General features: G+C 35.2%; 2 protein-coding genes and 1 pseudogene across 4 annotated transcripts; 1 reads left to right on the top strand and 2 right to left on the bottom strand.

The window, feature by feature from the left end:
- Positions 1–544: 544 nt before the first annotated feature.
- Positions 545–8,541, bottom strand: LOC124832539 (putative E3 ubiquitin-protein ligase RHC1A pseudogene; annotated as a pseudogene). Of its 2 annotated transcripts, none has more exons than XR_015780897.1 (2): positions 8,310–8,541; positions 545–1,825 (listed from the first exon to the last, which is right to left on the bottom strand). The product of XR_015780897.1 is annotated as a putative E3 ubiquitin-protein ligase RHC1A pseudogene, transcript variant X2 (transcript). The 2 variants fall into 2 exon arrangements; XR_015780896.1 differs by having other exon boundaries at positions 8,248–8,540.
- Positions 8,542–13,036: 4,495 nt separating this feature from the next.
- On the bottom strand, positions 13,037–16,523 carry LOC148204624 (elongation factor 1-beta-like). The gene is made up of 6 exons (XM_088094710.1): positions 16,364–16,523; positions 16,139–16,255; positions 15,952–16,024; positions 14,101–14,218; positions 13,716–13,829; positions 13,037–13,436 (listed from the first exon to the last, which is right to left on the bottom strand). The coding sequence occupies exons 1-6, from the start codon at positions 16,447–16,449 to the stop codon at positions 13,273–13,275; spliced, it is 672 nt and encodes a 223-aa protein (XP_087950836.1). The 5' UTR covers positions 16,450–16,523; the 3' UTR covers positions 13,037–13,272.
- A 1,739-nt stretch (positions 16,524–18,262) lies between these two features.
- On the top strand, positions 18,263–20,235 carry LOC148204623 (uncharacterized). The gene is made up of 5 exons (XM_088112870.1): positions 18,263–18,407; positions 18,713–18,855; positions 18,940–19,037; positions 19,292–19,512; positions 19,868–20,235. Exons 1-5 carry the CDS (start codon positions 18,263–18,265, stop codon positions 20,233–20,235), a joined length of 975 nt encoding a protein of 324 aa, XP_087968996.1.
- Positions 20,236–21,785: the final 1,550 nt, after the last annotated feature.

The following is a 21,785-nucleotide window of genomic DNA, read 5'->3' as shown; positions in this document are numbered from 1 at the left end:
ATAGCAAAGTTAAATAAACTTCTAATGGAGTACATATTACTTTTTTCTGCATGCAAGGAGTGTTAGAATTATAGATATTTAGAGAGAAAAAATTACAATTTGTAAATGTAATCAAATTGTGAGAAGCATTCTAACGTAAATATCTGACTGACTAATTTGGATATACATCAGAGTCATGTCAATGGGTGCAATATTTGCTTACTTTTTCTCAAAAATAAACCAAACAGAAACCTATTCATCATGGCATGCAAGCAAGGACTAACACATTCAGTGACAACTTGCAGAATTCCAACAAATTTCCAATTCTATTTTAGCTATAAAAATACTCACTAAAATACACATTCATTGACAACTCACTAAAATACAGCATAAAAAGAATCCAGAGAATCTGGACTTAAAACATTCTCAAAAGTGCATAAACTTGATGATGCAGTGATTTCATGAAGGAAATCTGATGTGGGTATAAGTTTCATCTAACAAACAAATTATTCTTGGCATTTTGTGCTTGCTGCCTAGACCCCGAAAGAAACCAAACAAACCCATATCAGAAAGAAACAATCAAACTGCATAATGACAGATGAAACGTTGAAGTTTCAAAGAGATTCAACTGAACAGACAATTTCATGTACAAAGATTTTAAGAAGCCTCTATCTTATCTTCCTTACATAAGCTTAAGTTTGAAAAACAATCTTGATAAACTCTTAGCAATTTAAATTACAAGCATTATTAGACAGGAAATTATACTTATCCATGAGAAGAAACGGTTGACTTCTAGTGATCAAAAGGCCAACCACTATAACTAGTTCCATTATTCTGATCAGGAGTGGTTGAAGAGCTGCTTCCACCAGTCTCAGAATAATGACTATTGTTTGAGCTAGAAGAGGAGCGAAATGGCCACAAGAATGATAAGGGGTTTCTCCTTCCATGGTTCTGAGGGCTGCTGTTCTCCCTGCTCCTGGAGCTGCTGTCAGTGCCACTGCTGGTGCTGGCATTCCTTCCTCCAAAACTTCGAGCACTGCGGGAACTAACCTGTCCTTGAGGTGGCAACTCAACACGGCAAACAGGACACGAGTTATGCTGAACCAACCAAGGAACAATGCAGTCAGAATGGTAGATATGGTTGCATGGCATCTCTCTGGCTTCAGTGCCTAGTTCAAATTTATCTTTACAAACTGGACAGTGTGAATCCAAGCGAAGATGTGCCTGTGTTATCCTAATAGTAGGCATAGCATCGATCGAAGAACGTGCTGCCGGTGGTGGACCTCGCCGGTCATTCATGGTGAGTTGCTCAATGAGTTCTTCCAGTCCAGGACCCATAAAGTAATCACCAAAATCAACACGCTGAGGTCTACCACCTCTTGGGCTGCCAGTGGCCAAGGAGAATCCAGGAACTTGACCATGAAATATTAAATAAGGACCAGAACTGAAAACACCCCAACTCTGTTCAGGAGCTGGGAAAGAACCCGACCTTGCTCTAACATCAAAGTTTGAGTTTCTTCCAGCCATTCTATGCCTCATGAAATTATCAACAGCATCCATAAGCCCGAATCTCTGGTCAGAACCTCTCTGCCCCATGAAAGCATGTATAGCATCAAAAAGGTCAGGCATTTGATGAAACTCTCCGGACTGTGATGAAGAATATGAATGCTGGGGTGCAGGTGCTGCTCCTCGCAACTCATCAAGTTCTTGTACAAAACCTCCATCACAGTAAGGACAGAGAGTGTCTCCCCCATCAAGCACAATTGGTTGTCTGCACGCATAACACCAGTGCGTTGCTCCACTTGACATCTTTTTATTTTTTAACAGGATTTTTTAATCTGTAAATCTGCACCAAAATTCAACGTTCTGTGTGAAAGACACCCTCATATTCAGATATGAATAACATTGATTTGATTAATCAAAACAATAGTTATAAAGTTGGAATCAGTAAACAAGATTCAATACGCCAATTGACTATGCTAGTATTGATATGTAGGTCTAAACTGAATAACTTAGTAACTCACAGGAACAAATTATCCCAATTAAGCTAAAGGTGGTTAAAGCCAAGTCAACCATACAGTACAAAGAAGCACAGTAAATTATGCTCACTAAAATTTGAACCAAGGACAAATCAAGAGTCAAGACTACTCTGAACAAAGAAGCTGTTCATCCAGAGTCATACATTCGGATCGAAACATTAAACACTTGAACAAATTTGATGAAAGAAAAGCTACCCACATATTCTTTGATTGTTTTTACAATCAACTGAAATTTATTGGGCTCAAGAAAGGATGATGGTCACAGCTTTTTATTGGCTTTCTCTCATAATGTGGCGATTTTCAATACATTTTAACCATAACTATATGATGTAATAGAAATTTAGTTGCAAATGCTGTTAGGCCTTGGAGGGTTTATGAGAGGAGAAGGGTGAGGAATAAGACCTAACTGTTATCTAACAGAATAACAGTTAAGAGGGCGGGAACAGGGTCTATATAAGGACCCTGTATTTGTTTCTGAAAGTTAGTTAGTGACTTGTTTGTAGTTGACCGGTCTAAGGACCAGGTGAAGGAGGTTAAGCTCCTGTGAACATTGTATTCTTGATTTGTTGGTGTGAATGCAATTCCATTCTTTCTCATTCTATTTTGCTCCGTGTTGGTGTAAGTAAGTGAGAGTTAGAGAGCTCGTTAGGGATTTCATCTTGAATACCTAACAAAGTGGTCCGACCTGCCGGATCAGATCGGAGGAAAGCGCGAGTGATGGAGGGAAGAATGGTCAAGGTTGAGGGGAAGATGGAGCACCTGGAGTTGGCGGTCGACGGTTTGAAGGCAGAGACGGCAGCGAATCGCCAAGAATCGATCGCGATGCGCAAAGACATTCAAGAATTGTTACGGTTGATGGGGAAACGTAACAGCCAAGGGGAATCAGGCTCGGATGAAAGTCAGGATTCAGTGAACCATAATGGAGGGAACCGGCGCGAGAACGAAGGAGGGGGAAGAGAGGGAGAGCGATCAGACAACGGCTTTAATTGGAGACGACGGGTGGAGTTACCCATATTCGAAGGACCTGATCCTCTGTATTGGATTAACAGAGCGGAGAAGTTCTTTGAGATTCAGAAGGTAGCGGAAGCGGAGAAAGTCGAATTGGCTCATATCAGCATGGAGGGAAGCGCGGCTTACTGGTTCAAGTTCTGGAAAGACAAGGCAACGGATCGAACCTGGGAGGGGTTGAAGGAAGCATTGCTGATCCGATTCGAGAGTCGCCACCGTGGGGGAATTTACGAAAGAATAGCGGCGATTAGGCAGACCACTACCGTGGAGGAGTACGTGAAAGAATTCGAAGCATTGGCGGGGCAGACAAAGGAATTTTCCGATAACCAATTGTTAGGTTATTTCATTGCGGGGTTACGTGAGGAGCTGCGGTGTCAGATGAGACCACATGATCCCCGCGATTTGATGACGGCGATGAAGATTGCGCGGGACGTAGAGGAAGCTCTTCGCGGCCTAGGGTTGATGGGATGGACGGCAGCGAAGACTACCCCCGCGTGGGGACGATCGTCAGGAGGAGGAGCGGTGGTGACGAGGACGGAGCAACCAAGGGGTAGCATGGTTCGAGCGACACCGATAGAGAGTGTGGGATCGGTGAAGCGCGACACGGCGCCAGGGAGTGAACCCGTGAGGAGCGGAGGTTACGGCGGCGGGGACAGTCGGAATCGGAGCTCAAGAAATTTGCCGTATCCTGAGTACTTGAAGCGCCGGGAGGAGGGTAGATGTTTTCGCTGTGGGGGGCCCTTTAGTCCCGGGCACCAATGTCCTGAGAAGAACTTGAGGGTGGTGCTGTTGGCCGAGGACGAAGAAGGAGATGAAGGAGAGACAGGGGCGGAGACAGAACCGCCATGCATGGAGTTGTCGGCTTTCTCAGCCGGAGGGCTGACTCAACCAAAAACCTTGAAGCTGCAGGGGAGAGTGGGAGAGAGAAAGGTGCTGATACTAGTGGACAGTGGCGCGAGCCACATCTTCGTTAGTCAAGAATTGGTAAGGGAGCTGAAACTCGAGCAGGAAGACACATCCCCATATCACGTCAGTTTGGGGGATGGTCAACGAAAGAAGACGCGGGGGTGTTGTCCGAGAGTGGTGGTTTGCATGGGGGACGTCGAGATCATGGAGAGATTTTATTTGTTCGAACTGGGGGGCGTAGACATGATTCTCGGAGTGGAGTGGTTGGCTAAGTTGGGTGAGATCACGGTAGACTGGGGAAAATCCACCATGTCGTTCTGGCAAGGGGAGCAGAAACGCACCATAACCGGAGACCCGAGGTTGGAGAGGAGGGTGATAGAACCCGAACAACTGCTGAAACTTAGCGAGGTAGAGTCGTGTGCGTTGGTTTGGAGTCTGGAGGGCAAAGAGGCAAGTTGGGAGACTGAGGAAGAAAGTGAGTTGACGAGAGAACAAAAGGAGGATATGAAGAAACTTTTGGAACAGTATGCGGGGGTATTCCAGGAATTTCCAGGACTGCCACCTAATAAAATGGCGAAACATCAGATTGTTTTAAAAGAAGGGGCCGATCCTGTAAATGTGCACCCTTATCGTTACCCACATGTCATGAAATCGGAGATCGAGCGACAGGTGGCGGAGATGTTACATGCAGGGGTTATCCAACCCAGTATAAGTCCATTCTCCAGTCCGGTGATCCTCGTTAAGAAGAAGGACGGAAGTTGGAGATTTTGCATCGACTACCGGGCTCTCAACAGGGTGACTGTTCCAAACAAGTTTCCCATCCCGGTGATTGAAGAGCTTCTGGATGAACTAGGGGGAGCGACGTATTTTTCGAAAATGGACCTCAAATCCGGGTACCATCAAATAAGGATGGAAGAAGAGGATGTTCCGAAAACAGCGTTCAGAACGCACTTGGGCCACTACGAATTCCTGGTGATGCCCTTCGGCCTCACAAATGCTCCGGCCACCTTCCAAAGTGCCATGAACGAGCTGTTCCGACCCTACCTGCGGAAGTTCGTTCTCGTCTTTTTTGACGATATACTCGTGTACAGTCCGACTTGGACTGAGCATATGCAGCAGGTGAATCTCGTGATGGGGCGACTACAGGAACAGCAATGGGTTGTCAACCGAAAGAAGAGTGAGTTTGGAAGAACATCGATAAGATATTTGGGCCATGTAATAACAGGGGGAGGTGTCGAAATGGACAAGGAGAAAGTGGAGGCGGTTCTAGCCTGGGAAGAACCGAGAACGATAAAAGCGCTGAGGGGATTTTTGGGACTCACCGGGTATTACCGGAGATTCGTCCGAGATTACGGCAAGATAGCGCGACCATTAACGGAGATGCTAAAAAGGGGGAGCTTTGTCTGGACTGAAGCTGCTAGAGGAGCAATGGGTCGATTAAAGGAGGCGGTGACGACGGCCCCAGTGCTTGCGCTACCAGATTTCACACGACAGTTTCAAGTGGAGTGTGACGCCTCGGGGGTGGGTATCGGGGCTGTATTGACACAGAGAAAAAGACCCATAGCTTACTTTAGTAAGGCGTTGTCGGAGGGGACGTTGGGGAAGTCGATCTACGAGAAGGAGCTCATGGCGGTGGCGTTGGCGGTTCAGCACTGGCGGCCCTATCTGATGGGTCAGAAATTCGTAGTGCACACTGATCAGAAAAGCTTGCGGTTTTTGCTGGAACAGAGAATAACCACCCCAGCTCAACAACACTGGATAGCCAAGCTACTGGGCTACGATTTCGAAATCGTTTACAAGACGGGGCAAACTAATAAGGTGGCTGACGCTTTATCGAGAAAGGAAAGAGATGAATCGGAGGAGGAAACCGAGGAGGGTATTCCAGGAAGGGAGAAGGAGCTGAATATGGTAGTAAGACCATACTGGAAAGACTTCCAGGAAGTGGTAAAGGAAGTTGATGAGGACGAAGAGCTTAGAAAAATTATAACCGCCCTAAACCAAGATCCTGACAAACATCCAGCATTCACGATGGAGAATGGGAGGTTGCATTACAAGGGGAGACTGGTTCTCTCAGCCAAGTCAAGTTGGATTCCGAAGCTGCTGGTTGAGCATCATACTACACCGACGGGAGGTCATTCGGGAGTATACCGCACCTACCGCCGGATCGCACAGTCCTTGTACTGGATCGGAATGAAGAAGGCTGTAACAGAATTTGTAACTCAGTGCCTGGTATGTCAGCAACACAAATATTTAGCAGCCTCTCCCCAAGGATTGTTGCAACCCCTACCAATACCCCAGGCTGTGTGGGAAGATATCAGCATGGATTTCATAGTAAGGTTGCCGAAATCCAAGGGGTACGACGCGATACTTGTAGTTGTGGATCGTCTGAGCAAGTACGCACATTTCATTCCTCTCAAACATCCTTATACCGCAAAGACAGTGGCTGAAGCGTTTGTAAAGGAGATTGTGAAGTTGCACGGGATACCCAAAACTATAGTCAGTGACCGAGACCCACTCTTTCTCAGTTTGTTTTGGAGGGAATTATTCAAGTTACAGGGTACTCAGCTTCAGATGAGCACCTCCTACCATCCAGAGACTGATGGACAAACGGAAGTGCTCAACAGAATTTTAGAAGGGTATCTCAGATGTTTTTGCTCTGAACAGCCTAAAAGCTGGAACATGATTCTCCCTTGGGCCGAATACTGGTATAATACCAGCTATCAGGGAGCAGCGAAGAGTACCCCTTTTGAAGTTGTCTATGGAAGATCACCCCCTACTTTGACCAGGTTTGTACCGGGAGAAACGATGGTAGAAGCTGTAGCCCAGGAATTGCAGACGCGTGATGAGGCACTGCAGCAACTTCGTTTCCATTTGGCAAGGGCTCAGGATGCGATGGTCAAACAAGCTAACCGAGGGAGGAAGCCAGTTACGATTAAGGTGGATGACTGGGTATTTCTCAAAATCAGACCGCACCGACAAGTTACGATGCCTGTGAGGTTGCACCCGAAATTAGCAGCTAGGTATTATGGACCGTTTAAGGTGATTCAGCAGATAGGGGAAGTAGCATTCAAGTTGCAGTTACCTGAGAACGCAAGGATTCATCCAGTTTTCCATGCGTCCCAGTTGAAGTTAGCTATTGGAACGAAGCAGGTAGAGAAGGAGCTGCCAAAAGATCTGCAGGAAAGTGGCCCAACCTGTTTGCCTAGCAGAGTGTTAGATAGAAGGGTCCAGCAGCAAGGAGGGGACCAAAGAGAGCAATTACTCATTGAATGGCAAAACAGTGGGGAGGAAAGCGCCACTTGGGAAGATCGGGTGATGATGCAAGAACAGTTCCCAGAATTCAACCTTGGGGACAAGGTTGATTTTCAAGGGGGGAGTAATGTTAGGCCTTGGAGGGTTTATGAGAGGAGAAGGGTGAGGAATAAGACCTAACTGTTATCTAACAGAATAACAGTTAAGAGGGCGGGAACAGGGTCTATATAAGGACCCTGTATTTGTTTCTGAAAGTTAGTTAGTGACTTGTTTGTAGTTGACCGGTCTAAGGACCAGGTGAAGGAGGTTAAGCTCCTGTGAACATTGTATTCTTGATTTGTTGGTGTGAATGCAATTCCATTCTTTCTCATTCTATTTTGCTCCGTGTTGGTGTAAGTAAGTGAGAGTTAGAGAGCTCGTTAGGGATTTCATCTTGAATACCTAACAAATGCACCCAAATTTCACAACAATTTACAAATCACAAATTGCAATCATCAACACCAGATGCTACATATCAGTGTAAAACTACGCAAAACAACAATTGCAATAACAATCTGTTTTCATTGAGAAGTCATGCTTCCATCCATCAACACAACAAAGAATAGTTTAAGGAATCAGGTCCAACAGTAACAAGGGGGAAATGCTCGCATATCCATCATAATAGAAAAATTGAAATGAAATCAACGTTTTCCTTGAAGGATTTACAAAATTATCAAAGATGAATAAAGGAATAACAAAATTCATCCATGATTCAAAGAGCACTAATCGTGAGAAACAGTAACAGTGGAGATAAAGCATACCTAAATCCCAAGTTAAAATTAAGAAGACAACAACAAACTTGTCAACAAAGAAGAGGTTTTTTTCAAATGGGGATTCAATTTATCAATACCCAGTTACTCTAATGGCCAAATTAAGCTCGAATTTTACATAAACAATCAACCACAACAAAAAAAAAAGAGGTATAAACCCAAAAAAAATTGCATCAGTGCAGAAAGTTTCCGAATTCATCGTAGTGAAACTTATCAAAAGAAAAAAGAAGAAGCAAGAACTCAAAGGTTAGTACCTGAAGATTCGGAGTTTGAGGCAAAAGAGAGAGAAAGTAGGGAGAGGGAGAGAGAAGATGACCTTTTATGCTTCTGAAGTTTGTTCCACTGATGCAAAAGTCTTGATTTTACCACTTCAGAATTCGTGTTGTGACTCTTTCTTTTATACAATAAATTAAAGTAAAATTCTTAGTGGGAGAAAAGAAACATAGTGGAATTTCCAACACAAACTATCAGCAGTTTCCATGGAATAATTAATCAAACACGGCCATTTTTTTTTTACCGCGTTTGTTGCAGAATTGCAGTTACACGAGTTATCTTCTAAAACCTTTCGAATCTAATTTAAACACAACACGGAACTATTCTTTTGTGTGTTTTTTGGTGATCTCGTTTGATTTTGCAATCAATTTATAAACCTTTTTTGTTGCTAATATCATTTTAGAACATTCCTATTGCATTGTGAGTTCATTCTATGATTCTATCTTAAATTGAGGGTAACATTTTTGGCAAGACATCTTCCGTAGACACAAGTAACATAATTGTAAATCCTGTCTTTTAATACGAAATTATTTGTTACCTTATAATAATCTAACATGAATTTTTTTTGTGAGTTGAATTCGTTGAAAGTAAAAACTTTAAATGGTATAAAAAACTGTTTCATGTTTATTTTCTTTTTAAAATAATATAATTCTTGTTTATTTCAATTTTTTATTTTAATTAATATTTTATTTTCAATACTGACAAGACAACTGAGTAAGGATTAACAAGGAACACAAAGAAAGTATCGTGCTAGCAAAATTTGTTTTAGAAACTTTAATCAAATAGAATAGCATATAATAAAATATGTTTCAGTTTATATACTATGATATGATATAATTTAGTTTCTTACAAACTTAAAATATTTTAAACACATTTTATTCTTAAATAATATTTAAATTTCTATATAATTAATTTTTCTTTGAAAATCCAATAAAAAAATTCTTTAAATTAAGTGTCTATTAAATCAATATTTTTATGTTTTGGTTTAAATTCATGAAAAAAATATTCATTAATGTTTTGTCTTTAGTATTATATTATCCATTTTAATTAATTTTAAAATATTTGTATCAACCTGAATTCATCATAATAATCAATTGTAAGCGGATTAATGCATATCAATTTTTAATATGATTCATATTTTTTGACTTAATGTTTCTTAACTTAATACCATAAATTATTTGTGGATGATTTTGTTTCACAAATAAAAGAAAAAAATTGAAAGAAAATTCTGATAAGAAAAAGAAAAAAGTAAAAGAAACAAAAATATATAAAAAAAGAGAAAATATTTTATTAACGTTGAAAAATACTATAAGAAAATTTCTCTTAAAATATGACACTTGTTTCTACTCTTACTCCACTCCCACTGTTTTATTCTACAATCTACGCCAAATAAATATATTACCAGCCCAATATTTTTAATAATTACAAGGAAACGATAATATTTATAATATATACATAAATAGTATTTATATAATAAAATATAAAAGCATTTTCTATATTATTATATTGTTGGACTTGATCCGATTTACCGAATTTAAAATTCTCGAACATGTTACCAACTCAATTTTAATTGAATATACGCAACAAAAAGAAGAAGAAGCTATTTTAACCCCAACACAAAAGAAAATCAAGCTGGATATGTACACTCTTAAAATACAAATATATAATTCTGCAGTTAAAAAAACAAAAGAAAAAGAAATATAGTATTAATAAAAACTCGATTTTAATATTATTAGATTAACATTTTCTTTATTTCTTTATATATAATAAAATGGTACCTCCTATTACAATTTGAAGTTAAAAATTCACCTTCAAACCTTAATTAAAGAATTTAAATATTGAAGCATCTAGATTAACAATTTTTCAAACTAACAACCAAGAAGGAAATTATGAGTAATATACAAGAAAAATATAAAAATACAAATTATATTGTATGACTGTAATTGTTAGTAATAAATTTAAACAAATCACTTTTAAAATCAAACATTGTAGAACTTGACCAAATAATTAATCATCAGGACAATTAATTTCAGTGTTGAATAACTTAAGAAAAAATATGATTATTATCATAATTAGGTTATTGTTAATATAGATTTGAAACAAGAAATAAAGTTATTACACATTATAAGTATCTGAATTGTCTGACTTTAATATTAAAGTATCTTCCTAACGATATGAAAATACAATTACGTAAGATTTAAAGTGAAACACAACTTTTTAAATTCCTTGAATGACTCTTTTTAGATTAAACATTGACATTTACTCTATAATAAAAAAATTCAATTTATTTGAATTTACCTAACAAACTTTTTGATACTTTTACCTTGTTATGGTTTGTTTTGGTTTCTCTTATTCTCACCTTATTTTTCAACATAAAATACTAAGAAGGAAGAAACCTTTAAAAGATGTTAAAATATTAATTTAATATAAAAAATGAGATATTATAATCACAATAAATATGTTAGATCAAACTAATGTGTCAATAATGCATACTATATAGAATATTTTATGTTTTTCTCTTTAAATAAATGTCTGATTTAAGTTGTAAGTATCTCATAAATTTAGACATTTTTTGATGTACTTGTTTCTTTTTTAATTATTATGTGCCTTACTCTTTGATTTTACCTTCAATAAACTAATGTGACCATCATTTTTTATTTTTTTCATTTTCAATTAATTGTCCAATTTGTTTTTTTTTTAATATTTTTATATACATCAGTCAACTTACTGTAGGAAGTTGACCCACAAATTTAAAAAGATTGACTACTATTACTACGGTATAAGATTGAGTCTAAATGAAAAGTTATATTCAATATCCAATGTCAAACAGGTACCAGTCAAAATATTAATATTTATAAAAAAAAATAAAAATGTATAGCGAAGATGACTAATACATTGTAAATTGAAATACCAATAAATAAAAGTATTATTTTTACTCTTAAGTTACGTAAATACATTTTATGAATATTGTACAACCAATTTTTTTAGTGAATAATTAAATATATTTAAAATAAAATTCACATTAAAAATATAAGCAGTATATTTTTGTATATTTCCATTGTCGGTGATGTATTTTAAAATTTCACTGATAAAGAATGAACTGGGGAGTTATTTGACAAAATCATCGTAAAGTTTCATATGGTGAGAGAAACATTAAAATAATAATGTGAACAATTTTACTTTCATTTATTTCTTCTTTTTTTACATCAAAATATTTTTAATTGACAGTTGAGAGTAATACTCTTCAAATCACAAAGTAAACTTTTTTTAAATAAAATTTTCTTCGTACACATAATAAAAAATTAAACTCATAATAAACAAATTTAAGAAAGTCAACTATTTACCAACTGTGTTAAATTTTTTGGGTTAGTTGCGTTTCTCCTAAAATCAACTATTTATTTTATTAATTTATTTTTCCAGAAAAACATGTAGGAGAGACCGATAATAATATAGAAGTGAATGGAGCCTTTTGTCACTGATAAAATAAATAAATCACACTGTACTTTTGATTTCGACATTTCTTTGACCCTGAACTATTTTTCTTTTTCTTTTTCTTTTTCTTACATATTTTTTCAGTATGCATTTTCTGGTATTGGTAGATAAATATTTTTAGTATATAATTGCAGGTTTATCTTAAAATAAGTTACTTTTATAAAAGTAAAAATCACAACAAAATATAAAATTATTAAATATTTAATATAATTTCTTTCTAAAAAATATAATCATCGAAATATTAAAGTATTAAACATCAATTAGATAAAAGTAAAAGAAAAAAAACATTAAATAATTAAAAAAACTAAGCTATGTTTATAAATTTACATAATAAATTAATGATATTTTCATCACTTAAATGATCACCATCTTACTCTGATTTAAAAAGTTAAGTATTTCTCTTACTCTGTTAATTATTATGAAAATTTTCCATTAAAATCAAGATAAATTCAAACAATATAAATTTATTTGTAATCCATAATTTTTTTAAACACCAAAATTTCAGTTATTATATACTAAACCAAATTTGAGTTCCAAAAAATAAAAAAACTTTACAAAATAAAGTGATACAGACATTAGTGTATTATACTTCGTGTGAATGTGTGAATAAGTGGAAATGGGTGGTGAACAGGTAAACATGGTCAATAAGTTGAAATGAAATTATATTTGTTAAAAAAAGAATAGTCTCTCATAAAACCAGTGTTTTATAGAAAGGGTCATTGTAGTACACTTAATTATGATACCATTTCTTTCATGTTCTAAATTCTTTAAAAATACATATTACCTTCAATATTTGAGGGTCAACACAGTAGCTTCTTGAGAAAGTCAACTTTAACACTTCTTCAGAAACTTGTCACTTTTAAAAACTAATGTGTATAACAAATTAAAATTAACTTCATAAAAAAAGTTTAACATGACTTTTTTATTTCAAAACCAAACGAATAGAAAATAATAGTCAAAGGTAAAATCTACATAATAATACTTTAGTAAGATGAATTCTAGAAACAGAGTGGTGTGTCATAGATGAATGAAATCAGAAATCTTATGTGAAGGGTACTGTTGCAGTAGCAGTAATGATTGTTCGGTGAAGTTGATAAAGCCAAAGTCAGCAAATTTGGCTTTGGTGAAGGGAATATTCTTGGTTGGTTCCAACAACTAAGCACCAATAAATAACTTAAAAAGAACATATAATGGTTACGTGTCAGAAACCGAACCTGTTTCATGCTACATACCCTGAAGCACATTCCATGAAACTAGAGCTGAGAAACTTATAAACAATTAAATGCAAGAACATTGTTCATTTATCTTGGTATCTAAATTAAAAAGTAAAATTCAAAGTTACACCATAACATGGATACTCAGTATATCTATCTGTTTTACTTCTCACAATTCTTGCAACAAAACCACTACAGAAACATACCAAACATGAAGAATGAAAGGAAGGGAGTATCAATCAGACTCGAAGTCTGATCAGCCGCTTGAAAATGGCCAAACTCGAAATCCAACAAGAAAACTTAAATTTTGTTGAATGCAACAATGTCACAACTTTGGATATACTCGTTGCATGGCTCAACAGTCAGGCGTTCTTCTATGAGGGTGTCCACAGATACAAGGTCATCCACAATAGTCATCATGATCTGCAATTTCTTGATTCCATATCCCACTGGCACCAGTTTGGCTGTATCAATTAAAACAATCCATTTTAGATACATTGTAATGTTTTCAAGAAAAAAATAGATTATACACTTACATTATAAGGATGGTTTACAATGTCTTTCAATCACAAACTACTATGTAAAGTAGCTTTCTTTGGACTTAAACAATAACTGTCTTAAAAATAATGTTAACACTGATTTCTGATTGACTGATAGGATAACAAAATTTACAGACAATGCATAGCCATTATAGTGAATGGATCAGATTTGAGTGAGAAAAGTTTATGAAACTTTGAACATACATGCTCCCCACAATAAACCAGGCATCTCAATACTGCGGACAGCCTCTTCCAGCTTCTTCATGTCGGTCTCATCATCCCAAGGCTTGACATCGAGTAGGACAGAAGACTTGCCACCTATACAACGTCATTCAGTTACAGTTTCCAACAATTTCAGCAATGAAGTAAAATCTAGAGATAAGAAAAAGCCCCTGTATGTGACAAGTTCTTACAAATTTCAACCATTGTTCTACTGTATAGCAACATGCCTAGTTTCTACGTTTCCCAAATAGCAAGACAATTTTACTTGAATTAAACAAAGTCCAGAACAGCTTCTATCAATATTTTATTTATGGGAAATGTTTCGTGGACCAGAAATTACTGTCACCGAGCTCTTAAGAAAGCTTACTCTCTTTTTTCTTGGCAGGCTTTTTAGCAGCCTCCCTTTCCTCTGCTGCCTTCTTATCCTCCTCTGTCTCGTCACCAAAGAGATCAAGATCATCATCATCTTCATCAGCAGTAGCAGCCTGACAATTCAAAGAAATCCCAATTATTACATCAGTTGAACAAGTTCACTTTAGCAGCTACTGAACAGCTACAATAATATATAACATTTCACAATAAGTATCAGCATACTATAAAAAGCCAAAAGTTTATATTCTAGAATTCCAGAATACGTGTACTGCCTCTAATAGTGTTATCCTAGATAACGAGTTTACTTAATAAACACATCCTGATGAACCCAATCAAGATAACTATCTCGTTTTAATAGTGTCAGAATTGCTTAGCTAGTGTGAGGGGTTAACTTTTTGAATAGGTTAACTCATCTTTTGTATTTTACTGATGTAAAAAATATGAATGAATCAGCTAAGAGACAATTACACTCTTTTATACATTTTTTTACGTTTTCCATTTTTAAGATGATTCAAAACCCATTTTATTGAAATTTATTGGGTTTATTGTATCACTCACTATCAAACCGGCTATATTCAATCCTTAGAAAGAGGGTGTATTGGAGATTCCACATTGATCTGGAATATAGACAAGTTATAATATATAAATGGATACAAATCTATTCTTTATAAGACAATTTTTGTGAGATTAAGTGAGCTTTTAAGATCTACTTTCTAAGAAATAGTATTGTTCAGCTCTACAATGTGCCTTCAAAGTAGCTATCTTAGCTAAAAACTATCTCATTCAGGAATAGCAACTACATTAGTATGGTTAAAAATTCAAGCTCTGCTCTTTCCAAAACTGAATATTAACGTAAATTCAACCAGGTGTTCCCCTAAATGGAAGTATATTTTTGAAAGAAAATAATAATATATTGCTTTGTTTTCTATTTTAAGCACAAATCCAAGGTTTCCAAGTTTGACAATTTTTAAATATTCTCTTTCTGTTAGAGTGATAGTTTTAAATTTGAGATGTTACAAGGTCAAAATATTGAAAAGTAAAAAAAAGTGCCTTGTGGCGAGTAAGAAAATTAAAAATGAAAAAGAAAATCTTTGGGATGGATAAAAAATGGGAGAAATGAATGCATTGAGGTAATAACTTGATTATTAGCAAGCACTTGAATCATGTCATAAAATAATCCAAGGGCTCAATTAAAGATTCTCAGCAATTACATTTAAGACAGAAGGGAATCCAGGTCCCTTAGTGCCATGCCTCTCATTTCAGACCTGGACTCTATTTTCAAATTTCATTCAGCCAACTCTGGAATCATAATCCCAAGATGTTTCTTTCATTCATATTCTATTAACCTTATAAAGTTTGAAACACAAAATAACTGGTAAAGATTGCACTTTCACACACACTCTTGAAGTGCATGCAAGCCACTTCCTATCTCTTCTATGAAATAGGACCCAAATTCCCAGCAGTCACAAAAAGCAACTGCAAGTGCAAGGTCCTGCAGTCATAATTCAATGACTCAATTAAGGATTCTCTGCAATTACATTTCAGACAGAAGGGAATCCAGGTCCCATAGTGTCATGCCTCTCATTCCCATACCTCTCTCATAACCCTAACTTCATAGCTGCTCGACAACACAACTATAAAAATTCAGATTGATAACCTACCACTATATGCATGGCAATCACCAACCATCACACTCTTATTTACAAAAGGTTTGTCCTTTAGTTTCCTATCAACAACAAAATTCACGATTTATGACTAACTTATTTATGCATTTTCAATAAAAGAAACGATTTTTTTAAAAGAAAATTACAGAGACAACAAATGTAAGATTAAAGAAAACACATACCGATTTGGCAGGTGCAGCTTCAGCTGGAGCAGCTACGGTACTGAATCTAACCCCTTGAGCCTTCCCAGGGAAGCTACTCAAATAAAATTTAGCATTAACAAAAATTTGAAAAATCCGACAAAAATAAAATAACAAAAGCAGAATTGCAGCAGAAAAAAAGAGGAAATGAAGTGAGAGAGGAACAAACCTTGAGGCAAGATGAGAAGAGACAACATCGTACCACTTGGCAGCATTGGGGAAAGAGTCCCCAGGCTTTTCCACAACAGCTGCATACACTTTGATATCATCCTTTGTCAATAGATCCCTGAAGTCAAACAAAAAATAAGCCACACACAAATTCAACCACCCAAATATCAGAAACAGTGAAAGATTGGTTTTTTAACAGAAATTGAGTGAATGGTATAAGTGTTACCCAGAAATATAGGTTTTCCCAGAAAGGAATTGATCGAGGGTTTTGATACCCTCTTCGGTGTGTAGATCTGAGAAGGTGACAGCCATCTGGTGTGATTGAATAGAAGAGTGGCAATGCAGAGTGTGGAGTGGGAAGAATAGAAAAATATTCTGCTTGTGTTCAATGATTGATATTTATAGTCTGCATAGTCACAAACCCTAGATCAGTCCCAACCTTAGACTTCTGAACTGAAATTCATTAGAAGCCTTATTTTAATTATTTGTTTAACCTTTTTCTAATTCTTGTAATTTTACTTTCTAATTTTTCTTTAACTATAAAGAATAAAAGGCATTATATATATATATATATATATATATATATATATATATATATATATATATATATATTTTAAAGATAAAATTTATAACAAAATAAGTCTCTTCGTTAAAATGAAAATTCCAAGTTACTCATGGAGTTACTTATTTTCACTTCAAAAATATCATATACCATTTCAAAAATTACTTTTTTCACACAAAAGGATATTTTTTTATAAAACAATGTCATGACTTGAGAAAAGGAAGACATACACATGAATTAATAGTTGTTAATTCTTTGAATTTTTTTTTCAATTTCTTAATTACAGTTTGTTAGATGATTAAGACATTTAAACCCTAAACAGAAAAATATATTTAAATATTTATCCTAAACTCTAAATCCTACGTCCTAAATTATTATATATATTAAAAATAAACCAGTCTTCCTTTGTAGCAACCAAATTAGCTTTAAAAATGAAAATGTTATATTGAGATTTCAGTTGTAGCATCTGTTGGAGAACACTCACTGCTCAATACAAAGCATACATTTGTGAGGGTTACCAAAATATTTTTCATAGAGAAATAATACTTTCTGTTTTGAAAAGTAGATAGGTATTCATTTTTCACACATGCCTGATTCTTCCCATTTAAAAAAATAAAAGATTGTATGAACAAACCATATATTTAGTAGTTAAAGAAATTGAAAATTAAAAAAGTAAAAAAGAAGGGATTAAGTAAAAACACATCAATGTTGTTCATTTTGTTAGAATCTTTAAACTCAGTTACCATCCAAACTGTGATACATAAATGGTAAAGTAAGTGTTATCTATGCAGTCCAATAGATTGAATTATAAAGTTACCTAAATTAAAGTAAGTCACTCCTAGTTTTTTCAAGATAAACCAATTTGTCAGTTTATGAACTAACTTATTTTTAAAAGTTAATATTGTAGTTTTATTTTATGTGTTGGTTTGATATAAGAGTATCAAACCAGTCAATATCTTCTAATCTATTTAAAACATAGGAAATTGCAATATATCCCTAGATATGCTGCTGGCTCAGAATGAAATTTTGCAGAATAGTACAATCACATAGGCTCAGATTCAAGTTGAGTTTTGGTCCAACCCTTTTCACTACGATTTCCCACATATATGGCAAAGACACAAATTTGTACACAAGCCTCAAGTTTCTACAGCTGCAGAGCATAATCATGCAGAAGGATCAGCTTGGTAATTTCGTTACCTCACCAAGAAACCATTCGTTCTCATCGAAAGTTTGGTCAAATTTCTTGTCCTACTTATGTGACAATTCTTGAAGGACAAGGGTTAGGGGAATTGGCTTAGATTTTACCAAAGCTGAGCCATTAAGGCCAATCATGAATAACAACTTTGAAGTTACTTTGGATGCTCGTTAAGCACAAGAAATGCTGTCATAAGATATTATCACTCTTTGACAGATCAATTTGGACACACACTGTCTTCAGCACCTTGTCAAGGTAAACTCGTTCTTATTAAGCTGCTGCGAGTTTTGGTCCATTAGAACTTACTTTGCTGCACAAAACCTTTTCTGCAATAGAAGTACAAAAAGGTGGAGTTCCTCGGTAGGGCAATGGAGGGGAAAAATGTGGTGGTGATCCATGATGTATCTCGAGAACTCAATGTAAGAATTTTGGAATGGTCTCTGCGTGGCTTGTCTCTTGTGCCAGGAGATGTTCTCACACTGATTGCAGTCATGCATCAAGTTGTGACTCCTAGTGAGTAATGTTCTTCAGATTGCAGGGAGCTTCTTATGATATTGTTCTATTCATCCCTTGAAATGGATTTTGGAAGAAAGAAAATGGAAAATCAAAGATCAATGAGTCAATAAGTGTTGTGTTGATTAATCTGACTATTTCTCCAAAGCATGTTAATCATTTTTACTGGTTCACTTTGCATGATGTGTTGAAAGTCCTGCATCTTGTAGTGATAAGTCCAATTTATAATATATAAATGAGTGTTAACCTTATTTTATAAGTTGATTAGGTTTAAAGTTTATTTATTAACACATGATTTTTTGTAGTGGGATACAAAAGCAGTGTGGATAGCAGATTAATGTTTGGAGCAAACCAGAAGATGGTAGAGGCACAAGTTGCCAGGAAGAAGGAAAAGTATATGAACAATGAAGACATTGCTCGTACTTTTCAGCTATACAAATCAGAAAAGGTCATATAATTTATAAATACTAGTTAAGAAAACCATAAACCCTCTATTTTTTAATCTTGTTAACTTTGCACACCATATTTTCAGGTTGCACTTAAGATAGATTTGGCTTTAGGGTCGTCACTAAAGGCAGTTGCACTGAAATCAGCCTTGAAGTTAAAGGCAACTTGGCTTATACTAGACAGGTAAGATGAATTTAAACTTGCTATCATTGACTAGATATGCAAGAATAATATAACCCTTTTGAAACTTTTCATCTGAAGACTGTTAAAGTTAAAAATGAGCTCAAAGATTTGGCTATTACTTAGAACTTAATCACCCTTTTAGAGCTTCAAGTATTCTGTTTCTAACAACAACAAAATCACAACATAAACTGATATATAGTTTGTAAAAATCCAACCTTTTTTTAGTGAATCATCTTGATACAACCTGGTAACAGGAAAATGAAGAATGATGAGGAGTATTTCCTCCAGAAGCTTTCGTGTGGTATATTAAGAGTAAGGCGTTTCAATAAAATTATACGTTTAAGAGGACCACTACATCTCCCCCATGAATCACGCCCCAGTACCAGCACTAATGAAACAAACACTGACAGTATCCCACTACCAGACATTTCAGCTGAACATCTTTACCTCTTCAGCACTGACACTTCTCCCAACAGTAAATACTCCTATACTCTAAGACTTCATCTCGTTGCATGCACTCATGATATTAACTGTCATCTTTATCAGCTTCTAAACTTCTCATTTCTGCAATTCACATGTGGGTTAACATTAGCGTAAGTTTTCCTCGTCCACTTGAAAATATAAGTATGAGTCTAAATTTCAATTTAAATACAGATAAAAGAGAATTAATCACTATATAAAGATGAAAATCTATAAATTAACATCAATCTTTATATAAGTTCTACTCAGGTCTCATTAGTATTAGTATTGTGTGTCCGAGTAAACTCTCCGTCCTTATAACAGATCCATCGATAACAAAGTTATTTTACATATGCTAACTACCTGTGCAGGTACAGTAAGAGATTATCCAATGAACCAGAAACAACCACAGGGACAAAAGAGCCCTCCTGATGAAGTATGGCACTCAACTCCTGATCAGAGCACAGAAAGTTATAACGGTAAGCAAAGGGCTAATCAAACACATGAACAAAAAGCAAGCAGAAAGCATGGTGATAAAGAGAATGACCTAAAACTTGAACAGAAGTTAAAAGAGGAAAACTGTGACATAACCTGTGGTGGTAGCAACAGGCAAACAGAAGAGAAAGAAGAAAGGTGCTCTTCTGTTGGTGGTGCTAAAAACTTTTTTCTTGGAAAGGCTGAAGAATACACAGTGTGTGAACAATATTTTAGTTTGAGTAATTTTCATGTGAGGAACTAGTTTCAAATTTATACCTATATTCATTACACATTTGTGTTAATAGATCCTACTCTTCTCTAGTCAATGTGATGGTTAGATTAGCCATTATTGACCAATCTTTGTCTTAGTTCATGTGATAATAACAGTGCTAATATTATTAGTTTTTATTTCAGAAAATTATAACTGATACTGTATTTAGCAAAATGTATATTCTCAATAGCTATTCTCAATAGAATTATTATACTGTATCCAGTGACTGGTGTTCTTGAAGTCTGCAAATTTAAGCACTTTGACACTTTAACAAAAAGGCCCTACCAGAATTCATGCTTCTTCACCAAATTAAAAAGAGAAAACAGTTTTATACCTTTTAAGAAGAATGTTAGATCATAAGAAATAAAAGATAAAAAATAAATTGATTTAGTTAAAAAATCATAAAATATCAATTATTAGTTATCAGATTCACTTCATTTTATATGTTTATTTAATCAATTTTCTTTTATAGATCTAGATTTTGTTTTTACAATGCGCTTATATATATTATACAAAATTAAATAACACTAAATTTCAACAATAAAATTACTCAACATTTTTCACATAACTTTTGTCTCAACAGTGATACATGACATTTTGATACATGACATTGTCACTTCAATAGTGATACACGACATTGTCACTGCTACATCGTATTCACTCTGATAGGATTCTCATTTAAAACATGACAAATTTAGAAGAAAAAAAACATAATTTGAGGTACATGAATTAACGTCGTTAGTATTATTCTAACGAAAATATTAAATTGCATTACATTTTTAAAATTGAAAATCTAATTGAAACCAATGAAAATATAATAACATGAAATTTCAAACAAACATGACAACAAAGGGAGAGTTTAAGACCACTTACACATTCAAAAAGCTTAATATGTATACTCCAAACTCCAAAATCGATAAATGACATACATAGAATTTAAAATATTGAGACACCAAAGTGTAATGAAGTCACATAGACAACAATATTTTATTTAATACACAACATCCCAAAAATATCAACCCACCAAAATGGATCACAAACAAACAAAAAAAACTACACGAAAACCTTAAACCCTACAACAAAACACCAACCACAATATGTATATACAAACACAAATTAAGAAGTGAAACTCTCCTAGTCGATGACCAATTCCTTTGAATTTTAACAAATGGTATCCAAAATCTACCACATCATGTTTAGCTTTGTGCAATGTTGCCCAAATTTCTAACACATAAATGATTGTATCCAATTAAGTCTTCAATTTAAAAAAATCACAACTCATATAGTTCATAATGGGTCACTTAAGAAAAAAACAACGCAACTCATTCAAATATTATCATCTTACACATTCTTTCATTAACAATTTAAAAGTTGTTATGAAAAATATCAAATTAAAAAAAATTTGATCAAAATAAGGATCTAATTGAACACGAAAAATAATGAAAACCATGATAAACAAAGCGACTAAAATATGGACTACAAAAATTTTTTAAGTATATTTTAAAGGATAACGATACTTTGACAATATTTTTTTGACAACA

Source organism: Vigna umbellata, chromosome 1 (genome assembly GCF_029865625.1).
Source record: "Vigna umbellata cultivar VRB3 chromosome 1, Vumbellata_1.0, whole genome shotgun sequence".
NCBI classification, from domain to species: Eukaryota; Viridiplantae; Streptophyta; class Magnoliopsida; order Fabales; family Fabaceae; genus Vigna; species Vigna umbellata.
Note: the sequence above shows the minus strand (reverse complement) of the source record. Positions and strands in the feature narration are given on the sequence as shown.